This window comes from Mus caroli, chromosome 11 (genome assembly GCF_900094665.2).
Source record: "Mus caroli chromosome 11, CAROLI_EIJ_v1.1, whole genome shotgun sequence".
NCBI classification, from domain to species: Eukaryota; Metazoa; Chordata; class Mammalia; order Rodentia; family Muridae; genus Mus; species Mus caroli.
In genome coordinates, this window is record NC_034580.1 from 92,774,064 (window position 1) to 92,802,022 (window position 27,959).

Below are 27,959 nucleotides of genomic sequence, written 5' to 3' on the forward strand. Positions count from 1 at the left end.
CTTGGCAGGCAGGGCAAGTGTCAGGTAGTGGGTACCACCACCATCCTCTACTCCCCTCCTGGTTCAGGAGAACAGGGTCTCCATAGGGATGATGGGCCCAGCTGACTGTGTTGACCTGTGGCCATCTGCCTATGGATGAGGAACATGGTTATGGATGGTCTGTATTCATTGTGTGTGAAAGTCTTCATTCAGCCAGTAGTGCTTTTCTGGGTTTCTACTTTCAATCTTCTCTATCCCAGGCTGATCCTTGCCCATTGCCACGTATGTACTTAACTGCCAAGAGAGTTGTATATCCTCAATCTGGGGGTTGCTGAGATTGTGGCTACCCTTCACTCTCTCCATCCCTCCTCCTATGGCTCTGGCAAGCTGTAGGAAAGGCCATCGCCCTGGCTCTGGGGACATTAGTTTTCTCTCAGATGTTTTCAGGTCTTGTTTCGGGGCTGGGGGGCTGGGTGATCCACTTTGCAGCCCAGTGAGATGGGGTCTGACGGCCCAGCTGAGATCACCAGCCACTGAAGTACGTCAGTGGTGGGTGGGTGTGTTCCAGGCGGCCACACACCTCCCTTTCTTCCTTTGTTCCTGCCAGCCCGGCCCATTCCCACCGCAGATTCGCAGATTCTGATTTCCAGCGTGGCGTGTCCGATGAGCAGGCATCTTCGCCCGGACAGATCCCTCTCCCGGCCCTGCCCTCTGCTCACCACCTCCTCCCAGACGCATTCAGTGGGGCAATTGCTTTCAGTTTTGCTCAAGCCTTCTTTTCTCCTTGCCAAGCCTCCAGTGGCCACCCAACGAACTGTGGGTAAACACAAGCAAGAACTTTTGGAGGGGTCGCCACAGCCCTGCTTTCCAAAGTGTTGGTCGGTGGGTTGGGAAGGAAGAGGGGCACCCTGCTGGGGACTGAGAAGTTGACACTTCTGTTTCCCTCCTGCCTGGGCTACCACCCCCAGCCTGTGTTTTCAATACTGGCTGGCAACTCAGAGGCCTATAGCTGGCCTCAGGCATTCCTTTGGTTGCACTGGCTGGAAGTTGGGTCTCTATGTGGCTGGAGAGGCGATTTGTCTGTCTGCCCCACATCTGGCAGGGATGAGCCTCCCGTATCCTGGTTTCCAATCTCTTTCCAGGCACACTCATGTCTTTTCGGCTTGGGTCTTTTCTCTAAGAAGTCTGTGGCTTCAATTTTCTCCTCCACACATCGTCTGGCCTGTTGCTGGTCCTGATGCTGCGGGGGCTTGTGAGTAGAGAGCTCACTGTTGGCCTCTTCCTGGCAAACATCTGCTACTTTGCTCCTGGGGGTGGCAGAGACCAGTCTTGCTTAGGTGAACCAGCTATTCTCTAGGGATGGGCTTGCCTCTTCCCCAACCCTAGTCAGAGGTTCCCCGAGGACAGAAACTTTTTCATTTCCCTCCAATGCCCAGGATGCACATGGGACCATGGCATGAGATCAGTGAGCACTCTACAGAGGATGTGTCCCCTGAGTTCTGCTCCTGGGGATCGGCATAGAGAAGAGAAGCCTTAGGAGTTTCCTGGGATAGGGAAGAAAAGAGGGGCCAGTGGGAGGTTCATCAGAAGAGCCAAGCAGAGCCAGGGACAGGAGAGGGACACTTCCCTTTGCAAGGGCAGATGGTTAGGGGCGGGGGGGGGGCTGGACCACTGGGCTTCACTTTCTGGATCCCTGCTTGCCTAGCAGTAGGGTTTGGATTTATTGACACACAAACCACACAGAGTCTTAAGCACGCCAGCAGAAGTCCCCGGGCTTCCTTCAAACTCAGCCTGGAAGAAAACCCATTGGGCTCTAATCCTTTCATTAATTACTTTGTTGAGTGATATTTGGCATGTCCCTCTATTTCTCCTATTTCTGTCCCCGCGTCTCCACACTGTGAACAGGTGCCTGATGTAGGAGGATGGACGAGAGGACCACCTGGAATCTCATCTTGTGTTGGTGGTCAGGTCTAGGGGTACCTTCTTGGACCTTTTCCTTGGTCAGTGGAGGAGGAGGAAGAGGAAGAAGAGGGGGGGACACTGTGACTTTAATGTGACTCCTGAGTGAAGGCCGCTCCCTTCTCCTACCTCCATGCAAGGGGGTTCCCAGAATCCCCTCTCCTACCCAGCCTGCTTCCCAGACTTCTCCACATCCACCCGCACATCCCCAGCCCTGTACAGTAGCAGGAGAAACTCTTGGAGGGAGAGAGGAGCCCAGTGCTCCTGATGAGCAATAATTTGTTTTATGACAGAAAAGGAAATTGTCTTCAGTTTCACAAGAGCTAAACGAATTCGTTTGAAGTAGTTTGCCCTGAGGCGGGCAGGAGAAGGTTTCTCTCTGGAGCTTGCTCTCCTTCTCCTCTCTTCCCCTCTCTCCCCTTCTAATTACTGCAGCTTCCAAGCTCCTGGCGTGACTTGATGCCAGGCTGTCAGATGCCAACTGCCCTGGGATCTCGCCTCTTGGGTGTGGATGAGGGGATGGAGCCACAGGAACAAGGTGGGGTGGCTCTCGGTTCAGCCTCTGCCATGCCCGAAGCCCTACCTGGCACCATCAGGGAGGCAGAGGGGAGGCAGCATGCCAGGGCCAGGAGAGCAGCCTGCTCCAGGGCTTTGGGGGACCCAGGGTTGTAATACCTTGAAGGAGCTTTCCTATGCGGCCTACCCACACCAAATGACTGTTCTTCTTTCCTGTTCCTCTCAGGCAGCAACCTCAAACTTAAGTCCCTGGGAGCCTCTGGGCAAGAGACTGGGTCGCAGGCACTGATTGGTGTCAAGGATGGGACTTGGGACAAACTCAGTCGATAGAGTGGCTGCTTAGCAAGCATGAAATCTTGTGTTAGAGCCCAGCACCGCATAAAACTGGACGTGGTGGTCATGCTTATAGCCCCAACATCTGGGAAGTAAAGAATAGAGGATCGGGAGTTCAAGGCTAACCTTAGCTATAGGTCACATTCAAGGAAGCCTGGGCTACGTGAGACCCTGTCTCAGTTTTGTTTTTTTATTTTGTTTGTTTGTTTGGTTGGTTGGTTTTGTTTTTAATTAAAAAAGAAAAGAAAAGAGTCAGACTTTATAACACAGCCACTCAGCCTGATAATAATCCTGGCACTCAGGAGGCAGAGTCAGACAGATCTCTGAAAGTTCTTTGGTCTACATAATGAGTTCCAGGACAGCCAGAGCAATATAAAGAGACTGTATCAAAACACCAAAAGGAGGAGGAGGAAGAGGAGGAGGAGGAGGGGGAGAAGGAGGAAGAGAAGGAAGGAAGGAGGGAAGGAGGGAGGGAAGAAAGAGGGAAAGAGAAAGAAAGGAAGGAAGGAAGAAAGAAGGACTCAAAGATGCATTTGAAGGGCTGGCGATGTAAGTCAATGTTCATTGATAACACACTTGCCTAGTATATGCAAGGCCCTGGGTTCAATCCTTAGAACTGCAGAAAAAAATAGTTTGGAGGTAGGAAGGATGGCGAGGACCCATTCATGGCTCATCTGTGCACTAAGAAACCCGGAGCTGCCAGGCAGCAACAGCACACACCTTTGATCCCAGCATTCATGAAGCAGAGGCAGGCAGATCTCTGAGTTTGAGGCCAACATGGTCTATAATGTGAGTTCTAGGACAGTCAGATCTACACAGAGAACCCCTGTCTCAAAAAAAAGAAAGAGAGAGAGAGAGAGAGAGAGAGAGAGAGGAAGGAAGGAAGAAGGGAGGGNAGCACACACCTTTGATCCCAGCATTCATGAAGCAGAGGCAGGCAGATCTCTGAGTTTGAGGCCAACATGGTCTATAATGTGAGTTCTAGGACAGTGAAAACTACACAGAGAACCCTTGTCTCAAAAAAAAGAAAGGGAGAGAGGGAGGGAGGGAGGAAGGGAGGGACGGAGGGAGGGGGGAGGGAGGGAGGGAGAGAGAGAGAGAGTGAGTTTAGGCTGTCTGGGCATAGTAGCATGTGCCTTTAATCTAGCACTCAAGAGAGAGAGGCTGACAGGTCTGAGTTCAAGGTCAGCAGCCTGGTCTATCTAACGAGAGTTAGGCTAGCCAGGGTTGAATAAAAAAGAAAAAGAAAAAGAAAAAGAAAAAAAGAAAGAAGTCCAAGGGCTGGAGAGATGGCTCAGTGGTTAAGAGCCCTGGCTACTCTTCCAAATGGCCTGGATTCCATTGCCAGCATCCACGTGGTGGCTTGTGACCTTCCAGTTTTACTACTAAGTCTTGTAACTTTGGTCCTGAAGGATCTTATGTCTCTCCTGGCCTTCTTGGTCATCACACAGACAAACATGTGACATTAAAAAAAAAAAAAGTCCAAGGCTGGGTGTAAAGACACACACACACGCACACACACACACGCACATGCATACGCACGCACACGCACGCACATGCACGCACACACGCACGCATGCACACACGTGCATGCACACACACACACACACACACACGCACGCACGCACGCACGCACGCACACACTCACACCCCACAATGGTGTGTACATCTATAATCTCAACACTCAGAAGTTCTAGGTGTTGAGTTCCAGGGCAACCTGGAGGCATACAGATTGAACTGTCTCAAAAATAAATTAATTAAAAAATAAAAAGGTTTAACAGGGAGGGCGGAAAAAAGGTTTAACAGTTCAGAAAATCAAGAAGACCCTCCTCTGCCTAGTCTTCCTTCCACCCATCCTTTTATCCTCCATTTGATACTCTTAGAGAGTGCAGCCCCTGTTAGAGCCCTGTAAGCAGAGCCATGGGCAGATGCTGCCTGTGTCCAGTTTATCTCCTACAGAGCTTGTTTGCTGGCCACAGGGAGGGGGCTGTGCCCAGCGCATGCCTGGAACAGAAAAAGCACTTAATACAATTTGTGGTATGAGTGACTAAATGCTCTTCTGAATCAGAAGGGATACCGGGACCCTTGGGCTGATGGGAGAAAAGAACCACTTGTTTAACCCCTTCCTGGTGTGTCTCCCGCATCCTGTCTCTCTCCTGAGTGGGTCTCCGGGCACAGTCTGGCTAGAAGGTGTGAAGGGCAGAGCGGGGGCAGGTACCAGGCTCCAAGACTGCCAACCTGGCACCACAGCTTGGCGCAGAGCACCTTCTAAAACAACAAACCTGTGTCTCTAATTCAGCACTTCCTGTCTGTCCTGATAGCATCGCTCTTCATTGGAGCCCCAGGTCCAGGGGTTGAGCAGAATTCTGCAGCAATGGGGACTGAGAGATAAGGGTGTTTTCTACGATAAGTTTCTAGCAGCATTGAGGTAAAGACTGATGCTTCCGGAGACAAGATGAGGGGCCTGAGTTTCTCTGATGCTGTCCCAGAGGGAATTTCTAGATGGTTTCTAGGTGTCCTAAGTCCGCAGCTTTTCTCTGTGACTCCCAGTTTTCTGGAGACTGAAGAATAGACCTGACTCTGGATAGGAACCACCAAGCTCCATTTCCTAGTATGGCTGGGAAGTTCTTCACTATGTCTAACTTCAGGATGTTTTAGTAGCTTTGTAGAAATGGCTTGCTTGTACTTTGGGGGTCCTTTATTGCCCAATTCTCATCTGGCTTCAATTCCTGACTCAATTCTGTAGGTTAGGTTTCTATACTTTGAAGTTACTGAGGACCCATCAAAACAGCTCTGCAGCGGTGTGAATGTGTCCACCGTGGCAGACATCAAGATGGCTACCCCGTGGGTGGTAGGACCCGGGCAGATTCCAGACAGGCCCCCACCCCGGCCAGAGGGGCAGCCTGTGCCACCCCCAGAGCTCCAGGTAATAACCTAGGGGCTACGCCAGGCTCGCCAGCACCTGAGCCACCGGCAGCAGATAATGACGGGGAAGCTGGGCAGGCAGAGCCAACCCCTCAATCAGGAAGCAAATTAAAAAGGGGAGGAATCTCCCAGACAGACCACAACAATGAGGCCGGCCCCTTTGCAGGGCACTGCCCGCTCTCCCCTCCCTGGCCCACTCTGCCTGCCAGTTCCTGATACCTAACTCCCCTTTAATTGATTGTGCATGGAATCCAACTCAGGGGTCTCTGAGTGGACCCTGGATACAGGTTAGTAAGTAGCTCTGCCTTGCAGGTTAGGACCCAAGACGATAGCGATAGCCTCTTATGAAGCTTTGTGCCAGACTGGCTTGGGACTGGGCACAGCATAGGGTGTGACTGTGGCGCATTACCTGGAAGCGAAGCCCCTACGGGTGGCTGTAACAAAAAACATTCAGAGAAAGACCACCAGCCTCTGACTTGGTGGCTCCTTATGCTCTATAAAGGGAGCCATTCAGTCCATTGTGGGCGCGCACCCAGTATCAGTCACCGAGAGAAGCTAGTGAGATCCAAACGCTAGCAGAGAAAACTCCGGTGGCTCAGTTAGCTCAGCTTCTGTCAGATCAGCTATCAGACAGATATCTGGATTTTTGGCTGAAAGAATAGGAGAAGCGGGGTACAGGAGTGTGGGAAGACACGGGAATGGGGGACACACAGGACAACATGAGTTTCAAAGCCCCTGTATAGGCTCATCCATCAGAGCCCTAATGAAAAATGGGCAAGTGAATGTCACATAAGGGCCACCGTAGGGTACAGAAGCTTATTCTCAAGAAGCATGGGACATGCGTCCCCGAGGCTGAGCACTGGAGAGGCAGAAGGAATATGGCTGGAAAAAAAAGATGGGGGATGGTACTTAAATTCTAGGCCAAAGAGCAAGCTTCCCTTGTCAGCAATGGGGAGAGAGTGAATGTGGTGACACGATCAAGATTTGTCCACCATTAGGAGAAGAATTTTAACTCATCCAGAGGGGGCAATGATTTGACTTCTTCTTGACTGCTACCCAGCCAGCCCTTTATCCCAGATCTTACTTATTCAACCCTTGGCTGTAATAAGATTGACAACCTGGCAGGTTTCAACCTCCAGTTCTCAACCAGCTGGGTCTGTCCCTGGTAGCCTCTGGGTCCTTCCACCTTTGTCAGGTGACATTAACCCACTAGGGGAGACCAGGGAAGCCGCATGCACGCATGCACATCACTCTCTAGGTGATAGATCTCTAGGTCTCTAGGTTTCAGAAGCCCCGCTGTGTCCCCTGCATCTGCCCCAGACTTTTAGAAGTTAGAGGCTTTTAGAAGCTTGGGTGGGTCGCAGAGAGACCTTCCTCTTTCTCTTGGCCATGGCTTCTCCACTTCCTTCACAAAGAAAGGTCCTGGAAGGAGGCCTGTGTGGTATGGAGAGGTAGTTCTTGCCCCCGAGGAGCTGGGAACCAGCAGGAAAGATAAGGCACCAGCCCTGTGGAGACAGTGTGAGGCAATTTAGCTAGGGAAATTCCAGGAGCAGGCCACTGATGTTCCCGATAAGAGCAGATTCCTAGAGAAGCAGGCTTGGAGGACGGTGGGCTTTCCCCAGCCAGGGATGGGTGGCAAGGGGTAGACAGACTGAGCCACAGAGCTAAGGCCAGGTGTGCTAGAGAGCATCAATGGATCCAGCCAACGAGGGCCACTGGGTTTTTATAGGAACCAGAGGAAACCAAGACTGGAGTTTTTAAGGCCAGACATTAGGGTCTGTGGTGTCACAGCACAGGAGAGCCCTGGATGAGTTAGCTAGCGGGAAGGGAATAGCATTTTAGGAGGATAAGTCTGTTTCTTTGGTTTGGTTTGGTTTGCAGGACAGCTTAGGTAGCGGACATAGAGGTGGCAGAAAACCCATAGGAGGGGTTGGGACTAGTGGTTGAGTGCTGACCAGACCGGGTGTTCTGTCCCTGCTGACATGGAGAGATGTGAGATAGAGAGACACAGAGAGTCAGAGAGAGATCCCACAGGAGACCCCAGAAACTCATCCAGTAACTTAAGTTCCTCGGGAAGTTGGCATTTCCCTAGAATTTCCCCAGGACAGTGCTCAGTTCTTCTTAATTTATTCATTTAACAAATAATTAAGAGATAGGAAATGCCAGGCACTGTTAGCTTTCTTCACCTCTACCCATCTGAGACTAGGAGAGAGGACAAAGGCTTTCCACCCACACATACCTGGGGGACTTCAGCATATACTCCACTGCCTCCCTCCCCCAGCTAATCTAGTAGTTTCCCTGCCCCCGCCCCGCCACCCCCCTTTGGGGCAGGCATGTGGAGGAATCTCAGAGACCTGCAGGCAGGAGGGAGTCAGCTAGAGAGTGGGAAAGAAGGTCCCCCTGAATGCAGGGAGAACCTAGGATTGCAGGTCATGGGGGCTGGGGAACAAGGAGAGATCAGAGATGAGTTGAATCTAGGCCTCTGGGGCTGATGATATGGTGGAGGGAGGGAGAGAGGGAGGGACAAATTAGAGAGCTGGAGAAGGAAGCAGAGTCTTAGCAGGTGGGGTGGAGGGAGGGGGACAGGAGGCAAGCTCAGGGGAAATGGGCCCAGGCTCTGGAGACAAGAGTCTGGGTGTCTGAGCTGCCTAGGAGCCACCTGGAAGGTGTAGGCAGCAGAATATCAGACTTAAGATGGAGGGTTGGCTCCAGGAGTGAGCTGGGGCTGGCTTTAGTGGGAGCTTGAAAGCCACCAGACCGAATCTACCATTAACCCTGATGGTCTTCAGCTTCCTCCAGCTCCTTCTGCAGGTCCCTCCCTTAGGACTGAAAAGGGGCTGAGGGTGAGGGCTTACTCCAGAGTATTAATAATGCCCCACTGTTTAGCTCTGAGCCCCATGGAGCCCATCCTACCTCACCCCCATTGGTGGTGGGGAAAGCACATTGTTGGGAGAGAAGTGATTAAGGAGGAGGGGTCTCCTGACAATCAGGGTCCTGGCTGGGTTCATTACTCCCCTCCTCACTAGGCTCTTCACACCTCTGCCCCTGCTCCACTGGCTCTGGGGGAAGGTACGCTGGCCCTGCAGGTCCAGGTCCTGAGCTATAATCCTTATGCCTCTCAAATCCCCCAGCCTCAGATTCTCCCATCTTCTGGACTGGACCTGCTACCTAAGCATATGGAACCGATTGAAAGAATTTGTATGCTCACCTTATAATTTATGCAAATCAACTCTGTAATTAACTATAATTTGGAGGCATCCTTTGGTATTTCAGACATTTATCCATGAGGAAATGCCCTGGTGATAATACTCCCGTATTAACTCTATTTACTCCACCTGTGTGGTCTCCTGCACGCCTCCCCCCACCCCACTGGGATTTTCTAGGCTGGAAGGTGGGGAGGGACAGGGAAGCCCCTCCTTGGAGCCAGCTTGGGTCTTGCCACACAATCCCCTCTGTACTGGCCCTGTCCTCTTAATTTTGCAGAGGACTGAAGGTGCAGCTTTGCCTCCCAAGTTCCCCCATCGCTTTATTCTCTCCTGCTTGATGGGTGGTTTTCTACCACCTCAGTTTTCTCATCTCTGAAATGGGGAGAGGAAGAACCTGCCGGGAGGCCTTTACTCAATAATTACTGAAAAGCTAATGAACAGACTGGGAATCCCCAGTCTGGAGACTGCAGGGAGGAGATGGAGGGGGAGGAGCTAGGGTGGGGGTTCCCTGGCTCACTTCTGGGAGAGAGGTAGCAAGCAAGCCTTGAGATACTGGGTTCAGTGCATGTACGTGTGTGTGTGTGTGTGTGTGTGTGTGTGTGTGTGTGTGTGAAGGGACCTGTCCTCAGTGTTTAGGGTTCCTGTGGTTGGGAATGGGACATGTCCTATGGTAAGGCCGCAGGCTGTTCTCCTATGTGAAGGGACCTGTCCTCAGTGTTTAGGGTTCCTGTGGTTGGGAATGGGACATGTCCTATGGTAAGGCCGTTCTCCTATGTGGGTCAGAATGCCCAGTTCGGAGAGCTTCAGAAAGACAGCCTTCTGTTTAATCTCCTTTCTTCTTCCTAGTCTTGTGTCTCACTCTCTGCTCCAGGACATGCTCCAGTCAGCCAGTGGACACCCTAAATTAGGTGGGGGAGGATTCTGGATTCCCTTCCAGGCCCTTGCTCTTTCCAGTCTCCAGTCTCTTTGCTTCCCTGTGGATCCAGATGGGCTGCTGTCTGTAAAAGTCCACGGTGGGCTTCAACTCTAGTCTAAGAGACACTCGGTCCATCCCAAGCCACCCAGTCCCTGCTCAGTGAAAAAGAGGGGCTTCTCATTCACTCGAAAATGAGGCACCAGACTCAGAAAGTTTTACATTGGCTTCTTCTAGGAGGGTTCCAAGTCAGGATTTGAACAAAACAGACATAAATCACTACAGGGGTGGGGGTGGTGAGAACAGACTCCTGGGAGTAAGCAAGACTGGCTGGAGTAACCAGACCTCCAGTTAGGAGCTTTTGGGAAAAGACTGGCTTGTGTGTGTGTGTGTGTGTGTGTGTGTGTGTGTGTGTGTGTGTGTGTGAGAATGTGAGTTTGGGTGGATGTGTTTGTATGTGAGTGTGAGTTTGAGTGGATGTGTTTTTGTGTGAGTGTGAATCTGGGTGGATGTGTGCGTGAGAGAGTATGTGTGTGAGTGTGTGTGAGTGTGTGTGTGTATGAGTGTGTGTATGAGTGTGTGTATGTGAGTGTGTGTGTGTGTGTGTGTGTGTGTGTGTGTGTGTGTGTATGTTGGGTCTTAAACACTGGAACTTCTTTTCTTTCCCACGAAATCCAAGTCAATGGAAGAAAAACCTCAAAAGCCCGGGGAGGCGGGGTGTGAGGAGGCTGGGACTCAGAGAGTTCCAGCCCCCTTGTCCCCCACCCCCCCTAGCAATGTGCTCATTTCCTACATCCCACAAGAACCACTTGGTCCGTCTCCCACTGTCCACTCTGGACTCTGGAGATGGAAGTCCTGTGCAGCACTCTGCCCCCACCCCCAGCTGCCTCTTCCAGATGAAAGCCTCCTTTCCTGGCAGCCAGGAGAGACTCAGATCTCATCCACTACCACTCCCCCCATGAGAGTCAGGCCACTACTTCCTGGATTATCCTAAAAGCTTCTGAGGCCGAGAGGACTTGGCAGCATCCTGCCTGTTCTCCCACCTCCCTCTTTGGCTCCAACTGTCGCCTCCTTTATAAAGCCTGCCTCTCCTGTCACCCCACGTGCCTCTCACTGCTTCTGCCAGCTCCGGGCTCCATGGACCGGTAAGCGAGGCTATCCCCTGTCTAGCACAGGGACCTCTGAAAAGAAGACCAGGTCTTCACTCTAAAGAGATCAGAGAGAGAGGTCTGGAAAGCTTCTTACTTTCTCAGTTTAAGAAGGGAGATAAAAGGGAGATGGAGGGTGGGGGAGGAGGGTGGGGAAGGACCAGAAAGGATCTCTGGGAAGTCTTTGGAGTGGGTTGGGCTGAGATCTGGGCAAAATGTGGGGCAGGGATTCAAGACTGGGGACTTCAATTTGAGAGAGAGTATGAATAAAGATGAATAGACATACAGGGTGTATACATGCATGCGCGCGCGCGCGCGCACACACACACACACACACACACACACGCATGCACACACACAAGGCTCTTCTAAGAGGGGCTCATCCTTTAGATTGAAAACAGGTCATTGCTAGTGACATTTGGATTTATCAGTGAATCAGTACAGCAGTACAGTGCTTGGCCCTGGTAGATGCTCAATGTCTTTTAGATAAATGAAGGATAAATAAAACTGTCTGATCCCATATCTGAACTCTGCCTGGTTTTCCAGGAATCTGGAGAGTCAACAGTAACAGAAGAAAGAGCTGGTGTCTAGGGTCACCAGCGTAGGAAATAGTGAGGAACTAGGAACCCAGAAACTAAAAGATAAGGTCTAGCCTTCTCTGCCTCTAACTTTCTGGATGACTTTGAACTATCTCTCTCTCTGTTGAAGGGTTCAGTTTTCCTATCGATACGTCAATTAGATCATTTTTATTGTTAGAACAATTTTGTTGGTTGTTGTTGTTGTTTGAGACAGGGTTTCATGTAGCCCAGGCTGACCTTAAACTTACTATATAGCTGAGGATGACCTTAAGTCCCTAAGCCCCTGCCTCTACCTCCCCAGTGTTCATCACCACACCCAGTTTTGTTTGGTACTGGGGATTGAATACATGTTAAGCAAGTCCTGTGCCAACTGAGCTACCTCTCCAGCCCCTCCTAGTGCACAGGCAACATGAGTTCTGGAAAGGAACATGTGTGTGAAATGTGATTTGTCCCAGTGATTTCAAGTAGATCGAGTCACCCTGTCAGACACAAGATGTTAGGACTTTGAACCAAGGGATCTGTTCAGACTGTTGTCTCTTGCTGGGCAGTGGTGGTATATGTCTTTAATCCCAGCACTTGGGAGGCAAAGGCGGGCAGATTTCTGAGTTCAAGGCTAGCCTGGTCTACAGAGTGAGTTCTAGGACAGCCAGGGCTACACAGAGAAACTCTGTCTCAAAAAACCAAAAAAAAAAAAAAAAAAAAAAAAGAATGTTGTCTTGTTTACCTTGGGGACCTTGGGGAGAACCCCCCAGGGCCATCACTTTTTGTCAGAGTGAAGCCAGACAGAGCTGCAGGTAGAATGTGGGCTTTGGAGCTGGACTTATCTGGACTCAGTTTCCTCTTGTGTCTTTTAACATGTCTGTAATCTTGGGCATTTAGTTTCTTTGATCCCTGGTTTTCTCATCTGTCCAGTGGGAATGATAGCAATAATTACTTCTTTGCATGTCGTGAGAATTAGAGGCATGTGTGAGGACTAAGTACCCAGACTACATATAGTAGCTACTAAATAAACAAGTGCTGCTTCTGATGAACATACCAGCCAAGGAGGCTGCTATAGGCACAGCAAGAATCACTTACAGTAAAAGGTATTTGAGGTGAGGGCTGGCAGGTTATAGGAGACAGAGACTTGGGAAAATCTGTCTTAAGACTTTGAGATAACAAAAGAGAGAAAGAGAAGTGAGCCCTGTCCTGAACACGCCTCCATTCAGTTTTGAGTCAGGATGAGAACAGGGGCTAGGGTGACCTTGGTAGTCAAGTCAAAGTTAGATCACCAGCTGTCATTTGGTAGGAAAACAACTAGTAAGAGGAAGAATCGAATGAGTTGGAAACCAGAGAACGAAGTCTAGGATGTCTGAGAGAAAGAGAGACAGGCAGGGTAGAGAGGTGGAATGGCTGAACGGTATAGAAGCAACCTCCCTACAGGAATCTCATGCCAATAAAGCCACAAGCTGTGTGGTGGGGTCTTTGCTCCAGGATGGGGCAGTGTTAAGGTGAACCTGGGGTGGGGTTTCTACCATTCTCTTCCCAGGTGTTTTCCAAGAAAAGATGAGCAGTACGGGGGTGGGGTGGGGAAAAAGGTAGTCTGGCACCTTTAAATGCATATATGGATTAGAGATGACCTTAGACTGGTGTTATCTCATGCCCGCCCGGCCCTTAGCACCAGCTTTGCCTGCCTGACCCAGAGAGCAGTAGACCGGTGGTCCTCAACCTCCCTAAGGCTGTGACCCTTTAATACAGTTCCTCATAAAATTATATCCCTTTCGCTTTATCACTGTAATTTTGCTACTGTCATGAATCACAATATAAATATCTGATACGCAGAATATCTGACCCTCCACCCTCAAAGGGGTCGAGAGAGACCCACACACCACCACTGGTTACAGTAGATGCAACAGACTACGGACAACTGGGAAGGAGGGACTGGCATAGCGAGGGATCTAATTAGTGTTATTCCAGTAGTCACTCAGGACAGGCTCCTCCGCTTCCTACATGACGAGCCTCTAACTCTGCTGGAGGGAACTATGAACTGAGAACCCAAACCCCACTAGTCAGGACTGGGAGGCTGGGAGGACCAACCGTGTTGATAAAAAGTGTGAATTTGGGCACAAGGAGACAAAGGGATGCTTAAGAGTCTGTTATGTGATCCTGAAGGCAGGGAAGAGGAAGCTCCTGACTGACTACCAATCTCTCCCTAATGTCTTCCATTTCCAAATGGCGATCCTTCACTCCCAGGTCAAGTGAAGAAACTGAGGCATAGAACAATCTAATCCTCGAGGGCCACCATATTAGATACAGCACTGGGTTCAGAATTTAGGTTCTTGAATTTCTAGTCCAAAGGGTTTTGTGAATGTACTTTTACTCTGTACATGTAACACATTTATTTAAAAAAAAATGATTAAGGGTTTATTCTGTTCCTAGCAGGGACCTCACAGAATTTGCTCTTTTAGATACAATTTATTTAAACCCCAGGAAAGCCTCACAGAGTGTACCCCGGTTCTCCAGGTGAAGGACTCCGGTTTTAGAAAACACACAGGTTCCCAAATGGCTAGAACACTGTCCACTAGGAAGGCATACATACTCTGGGAAAGCTATACACATACATTGATGTTCTGAAGCCTCATAGACTCAGGTAAGCTGTTTCAAAGTCATACTTCAGTGCATCTCAAACGGGAACAGAGGGCAGGTAAACTATTCAGAGTAAAATGAGAACCTAGGAGACTAGGTGATTCTAGGAGCTGGGAAGTTGAGGCTGGAAGATCTCTGTATGTTCGAGTATGTTCAAGGCTAGCATGAGCAACTGAGTCATGCCAGCCTGGGCGAGACAGAGAGAGAGAGAGAGAGAGAGAGAGAGAGAGAGAGAGAGAGAGAGAGAGAGANAGAGAGAGAGAGAGAGAGAGAGAGAGAGAGAGAGAGAGAGAGAGAGAGAGAGAGATTAAATCAGCCTAATTTCAGAACTTTCGGAAACTGACTGTAAAATGTGCATAGGGAAAGCCAACAGCGGTAACGAAAGAAACAATGAAAATCGCTTTGAAATCCCGTGTTTGTTTGTTTGTTTGTTTGTTTGTTTTTAAAAATGGGTTAGCAGGGCAGTGATGGCAAACGCCTTTGATCCCAGCACTTGGGAGGCAGAGGCAGGTGAATTTCTGAGTTCAAGGCCAGCCTGGTCTACAGAGTGAGTTTCAGGACAGCCAGGGCTACAAAGAGAAACCCTGTCTTGAAAAAACAAAACAACAAGAACAACAACAAAAAACAAACAAGTCACCTCGGTAGGTCAACGTGCTCTGAAGGCGGCAGGGATGACTCGTGAGCTACTTCCAATCTGGCCATCAGGGCAGAGTTAGGGGGACTCTGGTACCCACCTGAGCTGGGGGTGGGGCAGTGTCTCAGGATTTCCACCAATTCGGATCCTGAGAGTTCTGTGTAGGTGAGTGGCCGTGTGGCTGTGCTGAAAATGTACCAGAATGTGACTTTGCACGGGCGCGCTTATTTCCTCCAAAAGACCTTTCTCTAAACCTATACTCAGCTGAGACTAGGAAAGAGCCCGCGACAAAAAGTCTTGTTCAATCCGCTGCTGAAATGTTCCTTCCCAGGCTCTTTCAGATGCCCGCCCAACCCTCTGATCCCAGTGCGCCGCAGCGAGGGTGTCAGGCGCAGGCTGAGCAACCCGGACCGGGAGGAAAGCGGCGAGTTTAGGAGGTGGATTTCTGTGGTACCCGGCTTGCGGGAAACTGAGGAAGACATTGAGGGCATGGTGATCACCCAGAAAGGCCAGTGATGGGAGAGAGGGGAAGGATCTCTGGAAACCAGGAGGGGAAAGTTCAGCGCATAGTGGTAGTGGAAAGGGACGGGGGAGCGGTGTAGCCAAGATACAACTCTCATGGCTTAGTGCTGGGTGTGAGCCGGCCAGAAACGTAGTTTTCAAACCTGTTTCCTTTTTTCCCCACTCAGTTCTAGCACTGCGGGGCTAGGACGGGTGGGTCAAAAGCACTGGTAGCCACGCGTGCCTTAAGAAGGCTCGGTAGCTTCTCCAGGACCCTCTGTCCTTCGTCCCATCCAGGATCTGAACCTTGCTCCCCGCCTAGACCGGGCCAGCTCCGGGTTAGATTTCCATGGGATCGGACGGGTCTCCGAACTCGGGGGAAAAAACTCTCCCAACTCAAGATCTTAACTCCTAAGTGGTGGGGACCTGGGAGGAGTGAGGGAGAAGGAGGGAGGTGGCCTGGATAGCCATCCCTCTTGTCTGCCCCCTCCTCGCACTGGGCTGGGCTTCGCCTCCAGCCGAGCCTGCAAGGGTTAAAGGCGGCCGCAGGTGAGGTGGGCGGGGCCGCGGGTTCTGGGGAAAAAGGAGCGCAGGGGAGAGGATGAAGGCAGAGAGCGCGGTGAGTCACGGGCGGAGCTGGCCTCGCTCGCTCGCTTACTCGCTCACCGGCGCCCGCCCGCCCTCCGCCCTCCCGCCGGCTCTCACTGCCTCCACCGTCGCGGATCGCCCAGCCAGGTCGCAGCCCCGGCTTGCCCTCGGCTCCTGTCCCACGCCGCTGAGAGCCGGCCAGCGCGCAGGGCCCATGAGCGCCCGTCTGTAGCGCGCCAGCCTGCGGTGCCCCAAGCCCGAGCGCAACCGCCAGGTAGGAGCCCGGGTCCGCGCGGTCACGGGTGCGCGCTGCGGAGATCTGGGGTCAGGGGGTGGGTGGGGAAAGATGTTCGGAACACACCGCAGCCTACACTGGCTTCTTGGGGAGGGGGGCGTCCTAAAGGATCCGAAGGGCTGGGAGCCCCGACGGAGGAAAAACCGGGAGGACGGGAGGGACCAAGGGAGTTTGGGAACTGGGGAAACTGGAGCAACTGGGACAACCAGAGGATTGAAACATTGAAAACCTTGTTTGAACGGAAGTCCCCACCGCCTGAGTACCGGGAAACGGGAGAGGCAGCGGATCCAATGGGACTTAGGGCGTCTCTGCCGTCTTTCTCCAATTGGGGAGCCGATGTGCTCGCTCCTCTTTCTTTTCGTGCAACCTTGGTGGCAGGCCATTACACGCTAGGCCTGGGCTCAGGCTCTCTGTCCAGAGAGGCCCCTCTGCAACCTGGTCACCCTAGCCTTCCCATCCCCCAGACCCCGGGGCAGTTCCCAGGCTCCAAAAGCTCTTAGGGTCCCAGAATCTCACTGCTCCCGCCCCAACCCCTTCTGGGCTGCCCCGCCCCGGCCTGAGGCTCCGTTCCTGCTGCTTCACCCAGTCCCTTTCTTGTGGTAAGGCAGCCCGAGTCTGAGTAGGCACCCGGGTCCTCCTCTTCCTTGCCTCTCCCAGATTTTCAATGCTATTTCCCTGGTCCCAGAGTCGGAAGGTGGTAGGGTCAGCTGAGACCTGCTTGGGGAAGGCCCTAAATCATTGGCCTCCTGCACCCCGGGCCCCACACGGGCAAGGTTCCAAGGCTCTAGGGATAGATGGAGAGAAGACTGGGACCTTCGGGTCACAGATTTGTAGTAGAGAAAGGGGTGGAAGGGGGTGGAAGTTGTAAGCTCTTCTCTTCTCTTCTCTTCTCTTCTCTTCTCTTCTCTTCTCTTCTCTTCTCTTCTCTTCTCTTCTCTTCTCTTCTCTCCTCTCCTCTCCTCTCCTCTCCTCTCCTCTTCTTTTCTCTTCTCTTTTCTTCTTTTTTTTTTTTTTCTTTTTAAAAAGGGGTCTCATTGCGTAGCCCACGCTGCTGAAGCCTTCTGTCTAAGGCTCTTGCGTTGAGTACTGGGAATATTTATTAGCCAGTTCCCACCAGGCCCAGCTCCTTCCCTCTCTCCCTTCCTTCTTTTGCTGTGTAGCCTAGGCTGGCCTGGAACTCTGCATTCTTCTGCTTCAACTTCCTGAGTGGCTAGATTAAAGACTTGCATCACCACACCCGGGCCAGGTCTTTAGGTTTCTGCTGGGCCTTAGGTTTCTAATGTTTTAAGAATGAGAATGGATTCCCAGAGGGACTGCACAGAGTGTGTGGGCTGCATAGAGTGTGTTTGTTGATTGAATAATTAAATGAACATTTTATTCTAGTCACTGATCCAAGTTCAGCTTGCTTTAAATGAGAGCAGGCTCTGGACACTAGCTCAGAATACTTGGCTGGACATTAGAGGTGCCTATATGTCCCGTCCCCTCCCCGCTCCCCCTCCCCTGCTTGCCCTTGAGTTCTGGGTTAAGGGATCCTTCAAGCTCGGGTGCTGTCTCCCTTAGGGAGCTGCGGTTAGATTTGACTGAGTGTCTAACAAGCATCTCTGGGTGATCTCCTTCTGTGGTAATTCCACCCCTCCCAGCTTCATATGGAGGGAAAAGGAGGTGGGTGAGGGAGTGGGCCAACCAAGCTAGTCAGGGAGCAGGGGAGTGTGTAGCAAGGTTAAATGCCTTTCCACATCGGTGGTACAGCAGGTCTGGGATTGGCTCTAGGAAAAAAAAAAAAAAAAAAAAAAAGCTCAGGCCTTATTTTGGGCTTTCTGAAGAGCAAAACACCTCAAACAGCCAGCAGCAGACATATCCTACCTACTGTACCCCATCTGTGTCCTGAGTTAGACTGGAGCTAAGACGTCTCCAGATTGTCCATATAGGTTGGCAGCAAGTCTGCGGGGGGGGGGGGGGGGGGGGGGGGGGGGGGGGGGGGGGGGGGGGGGTGAAGGTCCAGACGGCTGTGTGGAGATGGCTCCGGTGGCATTGGGACCAGCCCAACCCCCGAATAAGCTGAGTCTTAAGGGCGGGGTCACTTAGTGGAAAGGCCATCCTGTGCCCTGACCTGGACTTTCACATCCATTTCTTCCTAGCATTCCCAAGCTCTAGTCCTCACCCAGAGGCACGCCCCTTTTCCTGATAGGGGCTGGGAAGGAGCCCGTTGCTGAGAAGGGATCTCGGTTAGAAGGGAAAGTAAGCTCTTGCTCACATCTCATCCTTGCGTCTTCTAGGTTCCATCTGAGGTACCCTTGACCGTCCCTGCCTTCATTCCACCCCGGATCCCGGCAATGCTAACCGCTGTCTGTGGCTCTCTGGGCAGCCAGCACACCGACGCGCCTCACGCTTCACCGCCGCGCCTCGACCTGCAGCCTCTCCAGACATACCAGGGCCACACGAGCCCGGAGGCTGGGGACTACCCCTCCCCGCTGCAGCCTGGAGAGCTGCAGAGCCTCCCGCTGGGCCCTGAGGTAGACTTCTCACAGGGCTATGAGTTGCCAGGGGCCTCCTCGCGGGTAACCTGCGAGGACCTGGAAAGTGACAGTCCCTTGGCACCGGGACCTTTTTCCAAGCTCCTGCAGCCGGACATGTCACACCACTATGAATCGTGGTTCCGGCCGACTCACCCAGGCACGGAGGATGGCTCGTGGTGGGACCTTCATCCCGGCACTAGCTGGATGGACCTCCCCCATACTCAGGGAGCGCTGACCTCACCTAGCCATCCGGGGGCGCTTCAGCCTGCTTTGGGAGGATACGTCGGAGACCACCAGCTCTGTGCTCCGCCGCCCCACCCGCACCCGCACCACCTCCTCCCAGCCGCTGGTGGGCAGCACCTTCTGGGGCCACCCGACGGGGCTAAGGCCTTGGAAGCGGCCGCACCAGAGTCCCAAGGGCTGGATTCCAGTCTAGATGCAGCGGCCCGACCCAAAGGCTCCCGGCGATCTGTTCCCCGCAGCTCAGGGCAGACCGTGTGTCGCTGTCCCAACTGCCTGGAGGCGGAGCGACTCGGGGCTCCGTGCGGGCCCGATGGGGGCAAGAAGAAGCATTTGCACAACTGCCACATCCCAGGCTGCGGCAAGGCATACGCAAAGACGTCGCACCTGAAGGCGCACCTGCGGTGGCACAGCGGCGACCGACCCTTCGTGTGCAACTGGCTTTTCTGCGGCAAGCGCTTCACGCGCTCCGATGAGCTGCAGCGCCACCTTCAGACCCACACCGGGACCAAGAAGTTCCCCTGTGCGGTCTGCAGCCGAGTCTTCATGCGCAGCGACCACCTGGCCAAGCACATGAAAACCCACGAAGGCGCCAAAGAGGAGGCTGCGGCGGCGGCCCAGGGCGAGGGCAAGGCCGGTGGCGTGGTGGAGCCACCCGGGGGCAAAGGCAAACGTGAGGCCGAAGGCAGCTCAGCGTCCTCCAACTGAGCCCCATGGATGTCGCATCCCTGCTGTTCTTTATTTGGGGGGCAGGGGGAAGGGGGCGGCCTGAGTAAGAGGAAGGTGGTTATTTATCGGTGATGAGAGGACAGGGAAAGGGACGCTAGGGGTTTTTAGTCTCGGGGGCTACATGGGAGGCTGCTTGGATATTTAGGCTGCCAGGAGCTGAACACGCCCCTTGCTTCTTCCCTTTCTCACTATTTCACCCTCCCCTGAGTTGCTAAGAGTTGGGATGGAGCGCCCCTACCATGTGGAGGGGTTCGCATAGTAGAGATGGCATGTCCCAGAAGCTGAGGGAAATCGAGATTGGGTCGGGGCGTTGGGGGAAGCTGTCTGGACACGTCTTTAGTTCCTGGGAACCCGGACATAAAAGCACCTTGGAGCCGCCCTTCAGCCTAGGTCTCTTTCATCCCCTCTTCTGGTGCTGCTCCCTCTAAAGTTTCCGGAGAGAAAGCAGAGATGAGGTGTGTGTGTGGGGAAGCCTGGGGTGGTTCCCCTTAAGAGGCTGTCTACCTAGCTTGGAGGGTTATTAGTATAGAAAGAACTCCCTTTGGTGAGTTTCTTCTAAACCCTTCTGGATGGTAGAGATCAGCTCAGCTCTGCAGCCAGGGCTTTGAGCTGGAGGTCAGAGCTGGATGGCATAGGGGAGGGATCCAGCAGAAAAATCCTCTTACAAAGTGGAAGAGCTAGCCGCTCCTTTCAACTCGAATTCAATCCTTAACTCTTAGACCTTGTAAAAGAAAGCAAACTCAGCAATCCACATTCCCCATCCATTCCCCTAGGTAGTTTCCTGAAGTCAGCTGCCAGCACTAGCTCCAGAGTTGACAAAACAACCCCCAACCCACTCCCAGGTCCCCATCCCTTGCTTTCCTGTTGGGGGTGGAAGGGAGAGGGGTTGTCCTAGCAGAAGGATTACAGCAGAAAACCCTGCCTGGACTCCCCTTCCCTCTCTTTCTTAGCTTGACCCTTCCTTTCCGTGTTCCCTCCATTGCTATAGAGTCCTCCCCAGTAGAAAATCTCCTTCCATGTGAAGAATATTGTTCCCCCACTGGAAGGGATTCTGGGAAGCTGTCTCTCTGTCCCCTTCTTTAGATTCTAGAGATACATTTGGGTTTTGATCATAGGATGAGAGGGTAGACTTCTGCCTGGCAGACTGCAGGACCCTGGGGCTGGGGGCACTCTCAGGTTTGAGGTAGAGGCCTTGAGACCCTCCGACCCCACTCTTGCTCTCTTCTCTCCACCCAGAACCCTCTGCAGGGAATAGCTGTGTGTTGATTTTTAAGTTATAAGCAAAGGGTATTTTATTTAATAATTAGGGTGTGAGTGTGTGTATGCGTGTGTTGTCTGCACCTGTATGTGTGCATGTATGTGTTTCTCTACTGAGCCTGGGGTCTCCTGAGACCCCATCTTGTTGTTCACCCCATCCAAGACCTGGGGACAAGAACCTCAGCATCTTCCTCTCTGGGGGATGCTGGAGCCCAGTCCAAGGACTGGGACCTGTATGGGAAGTAGGGGCTGGGATCTGGGTAGGAATATGTTTGTGTAGAAAGGCCTCCTCCTTAGAAGGGACAGAGTGACTCCCTGTGGGACTTAGGGGCCTGAGATAGTTTAAGAATAAGGTTCTTTCTGTGTTCTCCCTCTTTCCCCACCTCCTGTGAACCTAGCCAGAGGTTCCCTTTCTTACAAAGAAGGCTGCAGGCAAGAGCGAAATTGGCCATGCCCTGCAGGTTGCCTAGCTAGGTGCAGAGGGGCTGAAAGGAGGGCACCGTGGGTGTGGGATGCCTTCTTCTCCACCCATCGAAACTAGCCACCTCTCCCTGCGCTACCAAGACAACCTTTTTTCAGTGACCATGCTTAGGGGGAACTCCTCCATGGAGTATTAGGGGGCACGGAGATGCTCCCCTTATAGAGGCCTTGAACCCTAAGGTCTGCAGGTGGGGCTCGGATAGGTTTTTGTCTGGCCTGCTCTTTATCAAATCTAGGTTTCTCAGCTGCCTGTCCTTCCAGGCAGCCCCTCTAGAGGAAAATGTAGGATTTTTTTTTTTTTCTTTAACTGCTGTGAACCCACTTGGGGGCGAGGAGGAGGCAGAAACAGCCTGTGTTTTTTATGCAACAATAAAGTCATCAACCAACCACACTCTTGCTTTGTTTGTCTTTCAGTTCAGCCTCCTATTTCGACTCCATCCCTCTGCAGTGAGGACTGGGTAGGGGGATCTTTGGTCAAGCGTCACCTCTTTTCAGTTGGAAAGATCTGAGATGAGATCAGAGCTCAGATCTAATCCTATCCTGGAAGGAATGGCTCCCTCTGGCTCTGTAGTCTCTTGGTGTTCATCTGTGGACATGAGATGTTTCTAGATGATTCTTTCCATAGAAGTCCCACGTCCCTAAAGGTCCCTCTCCCCACCCCCACCCCCATGGGAGCATGCATGTCAGCCGGTCCCTCTGGCTGTGAGGGAGGTGGGGGGGTGACTGACAGTGATTTCTTCACCTAGGGTGATCCCTATCAGAGACAAGGCGATGAAAGGCAGCCAAGATATCTGATGGGCAGCTGCCCAGCTGGAAACCGTGAAGGAAAGGTTGCTACCACTACTCAAAGCGAGAAACCTGCCAGGGTTACTCAACCACAGGGTGCACAGACGCACCCTCACGGGACTCACTATCTTCAGAGAGACTGGAAATGCCCATCCACTGTTGGTGCCTTATTCATGTCAGTGAGAAAAAGTCTCATGACTCCAGAGGACCGGTGCGTGGAAGGTGACAGGGAATTCGTTTTGTTTTCTCGTATATGTAGGATAAGGTTGGTCACCGTGCACTACCTAGTGTACCTTTAACTTGCTTTTCTTTGAATCTATTGTTTTCTCATCTTGGCGTTCCTATCCCTTATGACCCCTAACCCAATTTCTCCTGCCAAATCTGGCTCTCAGGATGGCCCATCCCATCATCCGTCTGAGAAATTTGGGGGCCTAGAGTTTTCAGGGAAAGTTGGAAAGGGGCATCAGGACGATTTAGGGGCTGTGGAGAAAACCTAGACTGGTAGGGGTGGCGGGAGAGGGGGAGCCTGTTTCCATCGGTTGCTGAATTTAACAGTTCAGAATCTTGTTTACCTGTGACGGCCTGCCTGAGGCTCTCCTGCAGGGCGCCTCTTTTGTTTTCCTGGTTCTGGGGGAATTAGACCCCAGAAACCTAGTGAGTCCCCTCCTTTTCCCATATCTGCCTCCAGGGACAGGAGGGCAGCTGTAGGGCCGGCTGGGCTTGTCTGGGCAGGGCCCGGGCCCTCCCTCCTCCCCTTGCAACTCCTCCAGCTGACCTGCATTCTTAGCAGGGGCCTTTGGTGGGGCTCTGATGCATGCTTGATCCTCTGCAATGCAGCCTGGCTGGCCTGGGCCCCTGAAGGAGCTCGGAGTCACCTCTGACCCCTCAGACGTGGCACCCCAGCAGGATCCCATTGTACGGGAGAGGCTGGGAGGGAGGGAAATCATCATGTTTGGATTGACCCTCTGGACGACTTCTCTGAGTCCTATCCTTACCAGAGAAGTAAAGTAGAATGCCTCTAGGGCGGGTGAATGAAGTCAAAAGTGGAAACTTGACGGATAGCAGCCTGGTGTTGCAGCCACCGCCTCCTTCGGCTCCGCCTGCTCTTCCGGCTGCCTCCTTCCTCGGCCTATCCTGCCCCCCAGCGGACATCTGCGGAAGTGCAGAAGAGGAACCTGCTTTCCCCAAAGGGTGCCTCAGAAGATCTGTGGGTAGCTACAGCTTCAGTTGAGGTTTGAGGTGGGATGGCATCCAATCACACCTCGCACCCCTCCTCCAGAACACACCGAAGCACCTCTTACGTGACCATTAATCCTATACTGCCTTATAGATGAGCATACTAGCAATGAAGGTTTTAAAAGAATCTTAAAAACAAAATCCACCAAAGGGCCGTCAGAACTAATCAGAGCAGAGTCAACAGGAAACAATAAGAAATATTTCTTTTAAAAAAATTTTAGGGCTGGTGAGATGGCTCAGTGGGTAAGAGCACCCGACTGCTCTTCCGAAGGTCCAAAGTTCAAATCCCAGCAACCACATGGTGGCTCACAACCACCCGTAATGAGATCTGATGCCCTCTTCTGGCGTGTCTGAAGACAGCTACAGTGTATAAATAAATAAAATAAATAAATAAATCTAAAAAATAAAAAAAATTTAATGAGTACGAATGTTTTGCCTGCATGTATGTATGTATGTATGTATGTATGTTCACCACGAGTGTGTAGTGCCCTTAGAGACTAGAAGAGGGCATCAAAACCCTGGAAATGGAGCTACAGGTGACTGTGGTGTCTGAAGATTAAGGAGAACGTCATCTCTATACTGATTTTAATTCCAAAGATGCGACCTCAGTGAGGTAGAATGGGCAGCCACAAGCCAGGAGCCACGTGAATAATTTGTTACTTAGCTGCGTTGTTTATTTTATTTTTCTAAAGATTTCTTTTTACTTAGTAATATGTGTACAAGGAATTTGTACACTTGGCTGCAAGTGCCCACTGAGGCCAGAAGAAGGCGTTGGATCCCCTGGAGATAAATGGAGTTCCTGGACTATGTGAACTACCTGGTCGAGGAGCTGGGAACCCAACACTGCTCTTCTGCAAGAGCAAGCGCTCTTAACTAATGAGCTGCCTCTCTAGCTCTTGAGAAATATTTCTAGCCAGGCAGTGGTGGCAAAAGCCTTTAGTCCTAGCACTTGGAAGACAGGCAGAGACACTCAGATCTCTGAGTACCAAGCCAGTCTGGTCTACAGGAATTCAGGACATCCAGGGCTTCACAGAGAAACCCAGTCTTGAAAAACACAGAGAGAGGAGACATCAAATATTCAAAAAGAGAAATCAGAAAGCAATGCCCTTTACAACACACACACAGTTCTAAGGACTCACACACACACACACACACACACACACACAGTTCTAAGGACTCACACACACACACACACACACACAGTTCTAAGGACTCACACACACACACACACACACACACACACACACACACACAGTTCTAAGGACTCAGAGACGGAAACCCTGTACCTGGAAATTCAAGTTTATTTTGGTTCAGAGACGCCTGCCCAGGCCGGCACTGAACTCCCTATTAACCAAGGCTGCTCATGAACTTCTGATCCTTCTGCCTCCTGGAATTACAGGCATTCTCCACCACACTGCGTTTACTCGATGCCTAGGTTTGAATACAGCACTCATACGCGTTAGGCAAGCACCCCAACTGAGCTACATCCTCAGTCCAGATTCTGAAAAACTGATTAAAGAAATGGAAGCATCTCCGAGCAGTGGTGGCGCACGCCTTCAATCCCAGCACTTGGGAGGCAGAAGCAGGCGGACTTCTGAGTTTGAGGCCAGCCTGGTCTACAGAGTGAGTTCCAGGACAGCCAGGGCTACACAGAGAAACCCTGTCTGGAAAAACCAAACATAAAAAAAAAAATTAAAAAATTTAAAAAAGAAATGGAAAAATGTGCACACATGTGCACATGGACACACACACATATGAGCACACATGGACACAGACACACACACATGTACACGCACATACATACACACATGCTTCTGTGTTTATACATTGTAATAATTAAAATGTTAGCGGTATCACAGATTCCATGTAATCCCTACAAGTAATTCCTAGAGGTCATGGGACCATAAGTGTGTGAGGTGCATGCTCTTCAGTGCCAATGACAGAGATGATTCATAGAGGAAAAAAAACAAAACCATAAGAAGTCTGAATCCAGCTTCGCACCACTGCATGCCTCTCTGAGCCCAAATTTCTCCTTTCTGATCTCCTCCTCACTGCGCGTAGAAGGTAGAAGCAGCACAGCTTGGCAATTAGAAATCCCTAAATCCCCTTCTCAACGTTATCTTTCTAAGCACCTAGTGGGCAGAACTGAACTTGGGTTTCTGGAGACAGGCGGGGTTTGCGTACGTCTCCTTGTGACATGGGAGTACACGGGGGTCAGGAAGATGGCTCAGGCAGTACGGGTCCAAACAATCCAGTGCCTGCCACATGAAGCATGAAGGCCTGGGTTCCATGTCCAGCATGGGAACTATAATGCCAGCCCTGTGAAGGTGGAGACAGGAGGCTCTCTGAGCTCGCTGGCCGGCCAGCCACCGAAGCAGAATCAACAAGATTTAGCCTTCATCCGAGGCCCTGACTCAGAGAAGAAGATGGAGCACAACTGAGGAAGACACTCAGTGCTGACCTCTAGCCTGCACAAAGACACACCTACATGGTGTTGTGCACTTGCACACATGTATGTATACACACAGATAGTCTACCAAAGTTGTAAAATATGTACAACAATGACAAAACGAGGTGGACAGCTCAAAAGATATGGCATCTAAGGTTGAAAATAAAAAAGGGAGGCTGGAGAGATGGCTCAACGTTAAGAACACCAACTGGTCTCCCAGAGGTCCTGAGTTCAAATCCCAACAATCACATGGTGGCTTACAACCATCTGTAATGGGATCCGATGCCCTTTTCTGCTGTGTCTGAAGACAGCTACAGTGTACTCATATACAATAAATGAATCTTTAATAAAAAATATTTAAAAGGGACCAGAAGGATGGTTCAGAAGTTCAGAGTGAAGATTGCTCTGGTAGAAGACCTGAGTTTGGTTCTCACCACCCATGCCAGGCAGCCCACAACCACCTGTGACTCTAGCCTCAGGGGATAGCTCACCCTCTTCTGGCTTCTGTGGGCACATGCCCTCCCCTACATGTAACCCCCACATACATATTTACAAAATTAAAAAAAAAAACTTATTTTATGCGTTTTGATGTTTTGCCTGTATGTGTGCCTGCCTGAGCATCACATGTGTGTCTGGAGTCCATGGAGACCAGAGAGAGCATCAGGTTCACTGAAACTGGAATTACAAACAGCTGAGACTCGAACCCATGTTCTCCTCAATGGCAGCTTTGACGCACCCAGTTATCTCTCTAGCCTATAAAAATACAAATTTTAAAAATTAGTAAAATAAGTGCCGGACGGTGGTGAAATAAGTGTTGGCTATTTTATGCATTCTTTCTTTTCGCTAGGGCTTCTTTTTTCCTTCAGCTCCACCTCCTGTTAATGACTCTATCTGATAAGCCTGTAGAGAAAGCCCAGGACTCCTTAGCAGGATTTGAAAGGTCTCTCCGCTCTAAGAAGTGGTGCTAGCTAGCGCGCACCCTCGTGGAAGACGGTGGCATTGCAGGTGTCCTGTGCCGGCCCCGCCCCCGGGGACAAAGGCCTTCCAGGTCACCTACCAGAGAACCTGGGTCCAGGGGAACAGATCTGACCTGAAGAGGAGGAAGTGGCGCCCGGAACCGAGCCTGGGGGTCTTGGAGGCAGAGAGGGTGAGAGACCGAAGCACTGAGGACTTGGAAAGGGGTGGACGGAAGAGGCGCGTGAATGTGGGCATGCGCAGGAGCGTGGGATTCTTGGAGCCATGGTTTGTGCCTAGAAACTACCCTGTAAGTCAGCCTGGAAGGGCTAGGACTCCAAAACAGACGCTTTTAACTTGAAGAGTTTGCTTTGTCTCCTGACTCCAAGCCAAGTGCATTGTTAGTGCACACCAAGCTTTGAGTGTGCACACAGTGCTGTTGTCCCAGAGCGTCAGGCTTTTGACCGTGTCGTCTCAGAGTGCACACGTGGGGAGGAGAGTGCCCTGCGCCCCACCGTGGGTGGCCAAGACTGTGGAGAGGTTTGAGGGACATGAACATCCCCACTTCTTCGCAGATGGCGTCGTTGAGCCCCGATGCCCCTTGTTCCTGCGACTGCTTTGTCTCTGTGCCCCCGGCCTCAGTCATCCCAGCTGTAATCTTTGCAAAGAACTCAGACCGGCCCCGAGATGAGGTGCAGGAGGTGGTGTTTATACCAGCAGGCACTCACGTCCCTGGGAGCCGGCTTCAGGTGGGTTAGGACTTAGAAGGAGCTGGAAGGTTGAGACATTATTCCCAGACCTTCGTTTCCTTGCCCCTGGGACGGGAGCAGATGGAGTGGAACGAGTACGTAGTTCCAGTCCACCAACCTGGACCCTTGAGTGGAGTTAGCTTCTGCTAACTCGGTTTACTTATGTGTGACCTGAGAATAAGACCTTTCTCAGGGCCATTTAAAGTGGCTGACAAAGGGTCCGGGCAGTGTAAGTTCTGGGTCTTTTTTTTTTTTTTCCACTGAATTCTTTCCTCTCTCTTCTTTTTTTTTTTTGGTTTTTCGAGACAGGGTTTCTCTGTGTAGCCCTGGCTGTCCTGGAACTCACTTTGTAGACCAGGCTGG

General features: G+C 51.6%; 2 protein-coding genes across 4 annotated transcripts in view; both read left to right on the forward strand.

The window, feature by feature from the left end:
• The window catches only part of Sp6 (Sp6 transcription factor), a 46,905-nt gene extending 25,092 nt beyond the window's left edge, over window positions 1–21,813 (forward strand). The window contains exons 1-2 of one of the 3 annotated variants that reach the window (XM_021178118.1): window positions 10,941–10,976; window positions 18,477–21,808. In XM_021178118.1, the coding sequence (XP_021033777.1) occupies window positions 18,534–19,664 (1,131 nt within the window). In that variant the 5' untranslated portion in view covers window positions 10,941–10,976; window positions 18,477–18,533 and the 3' untranslated portion in view covers window positions 19,665–21,808. Of the gene's footprint in view, window positions 1–10,940; window positions 10,977–15,906; window positions 16,180–18,476 lie in introns of those variants that run through there. The other 2 variants (XM_021178119.2, XM_029483938.1) reach the window with 2 other exon arrangements.
• A 5,236-nt stretch (window positions 21,814–27,049) lies between these two features.
• The window catches only part of Scrn2 (secernin 2), a 4,074-nt gene continuing 3,164 nt past the window's right edge, over window positions 27,050–27,959 (forward strand). The window contains 2 exon segments of the mRNA XM_029483057.1: window positions 27,050–27,157; window positions 27,423–27,760. Coding sequence (XP_029338917.1) covers window positions 27,104–27,157; window positions 27,423–27,760 — 392 coding nt within the window. The 5' untranslated portion in view covers window positions 27,050–27,103.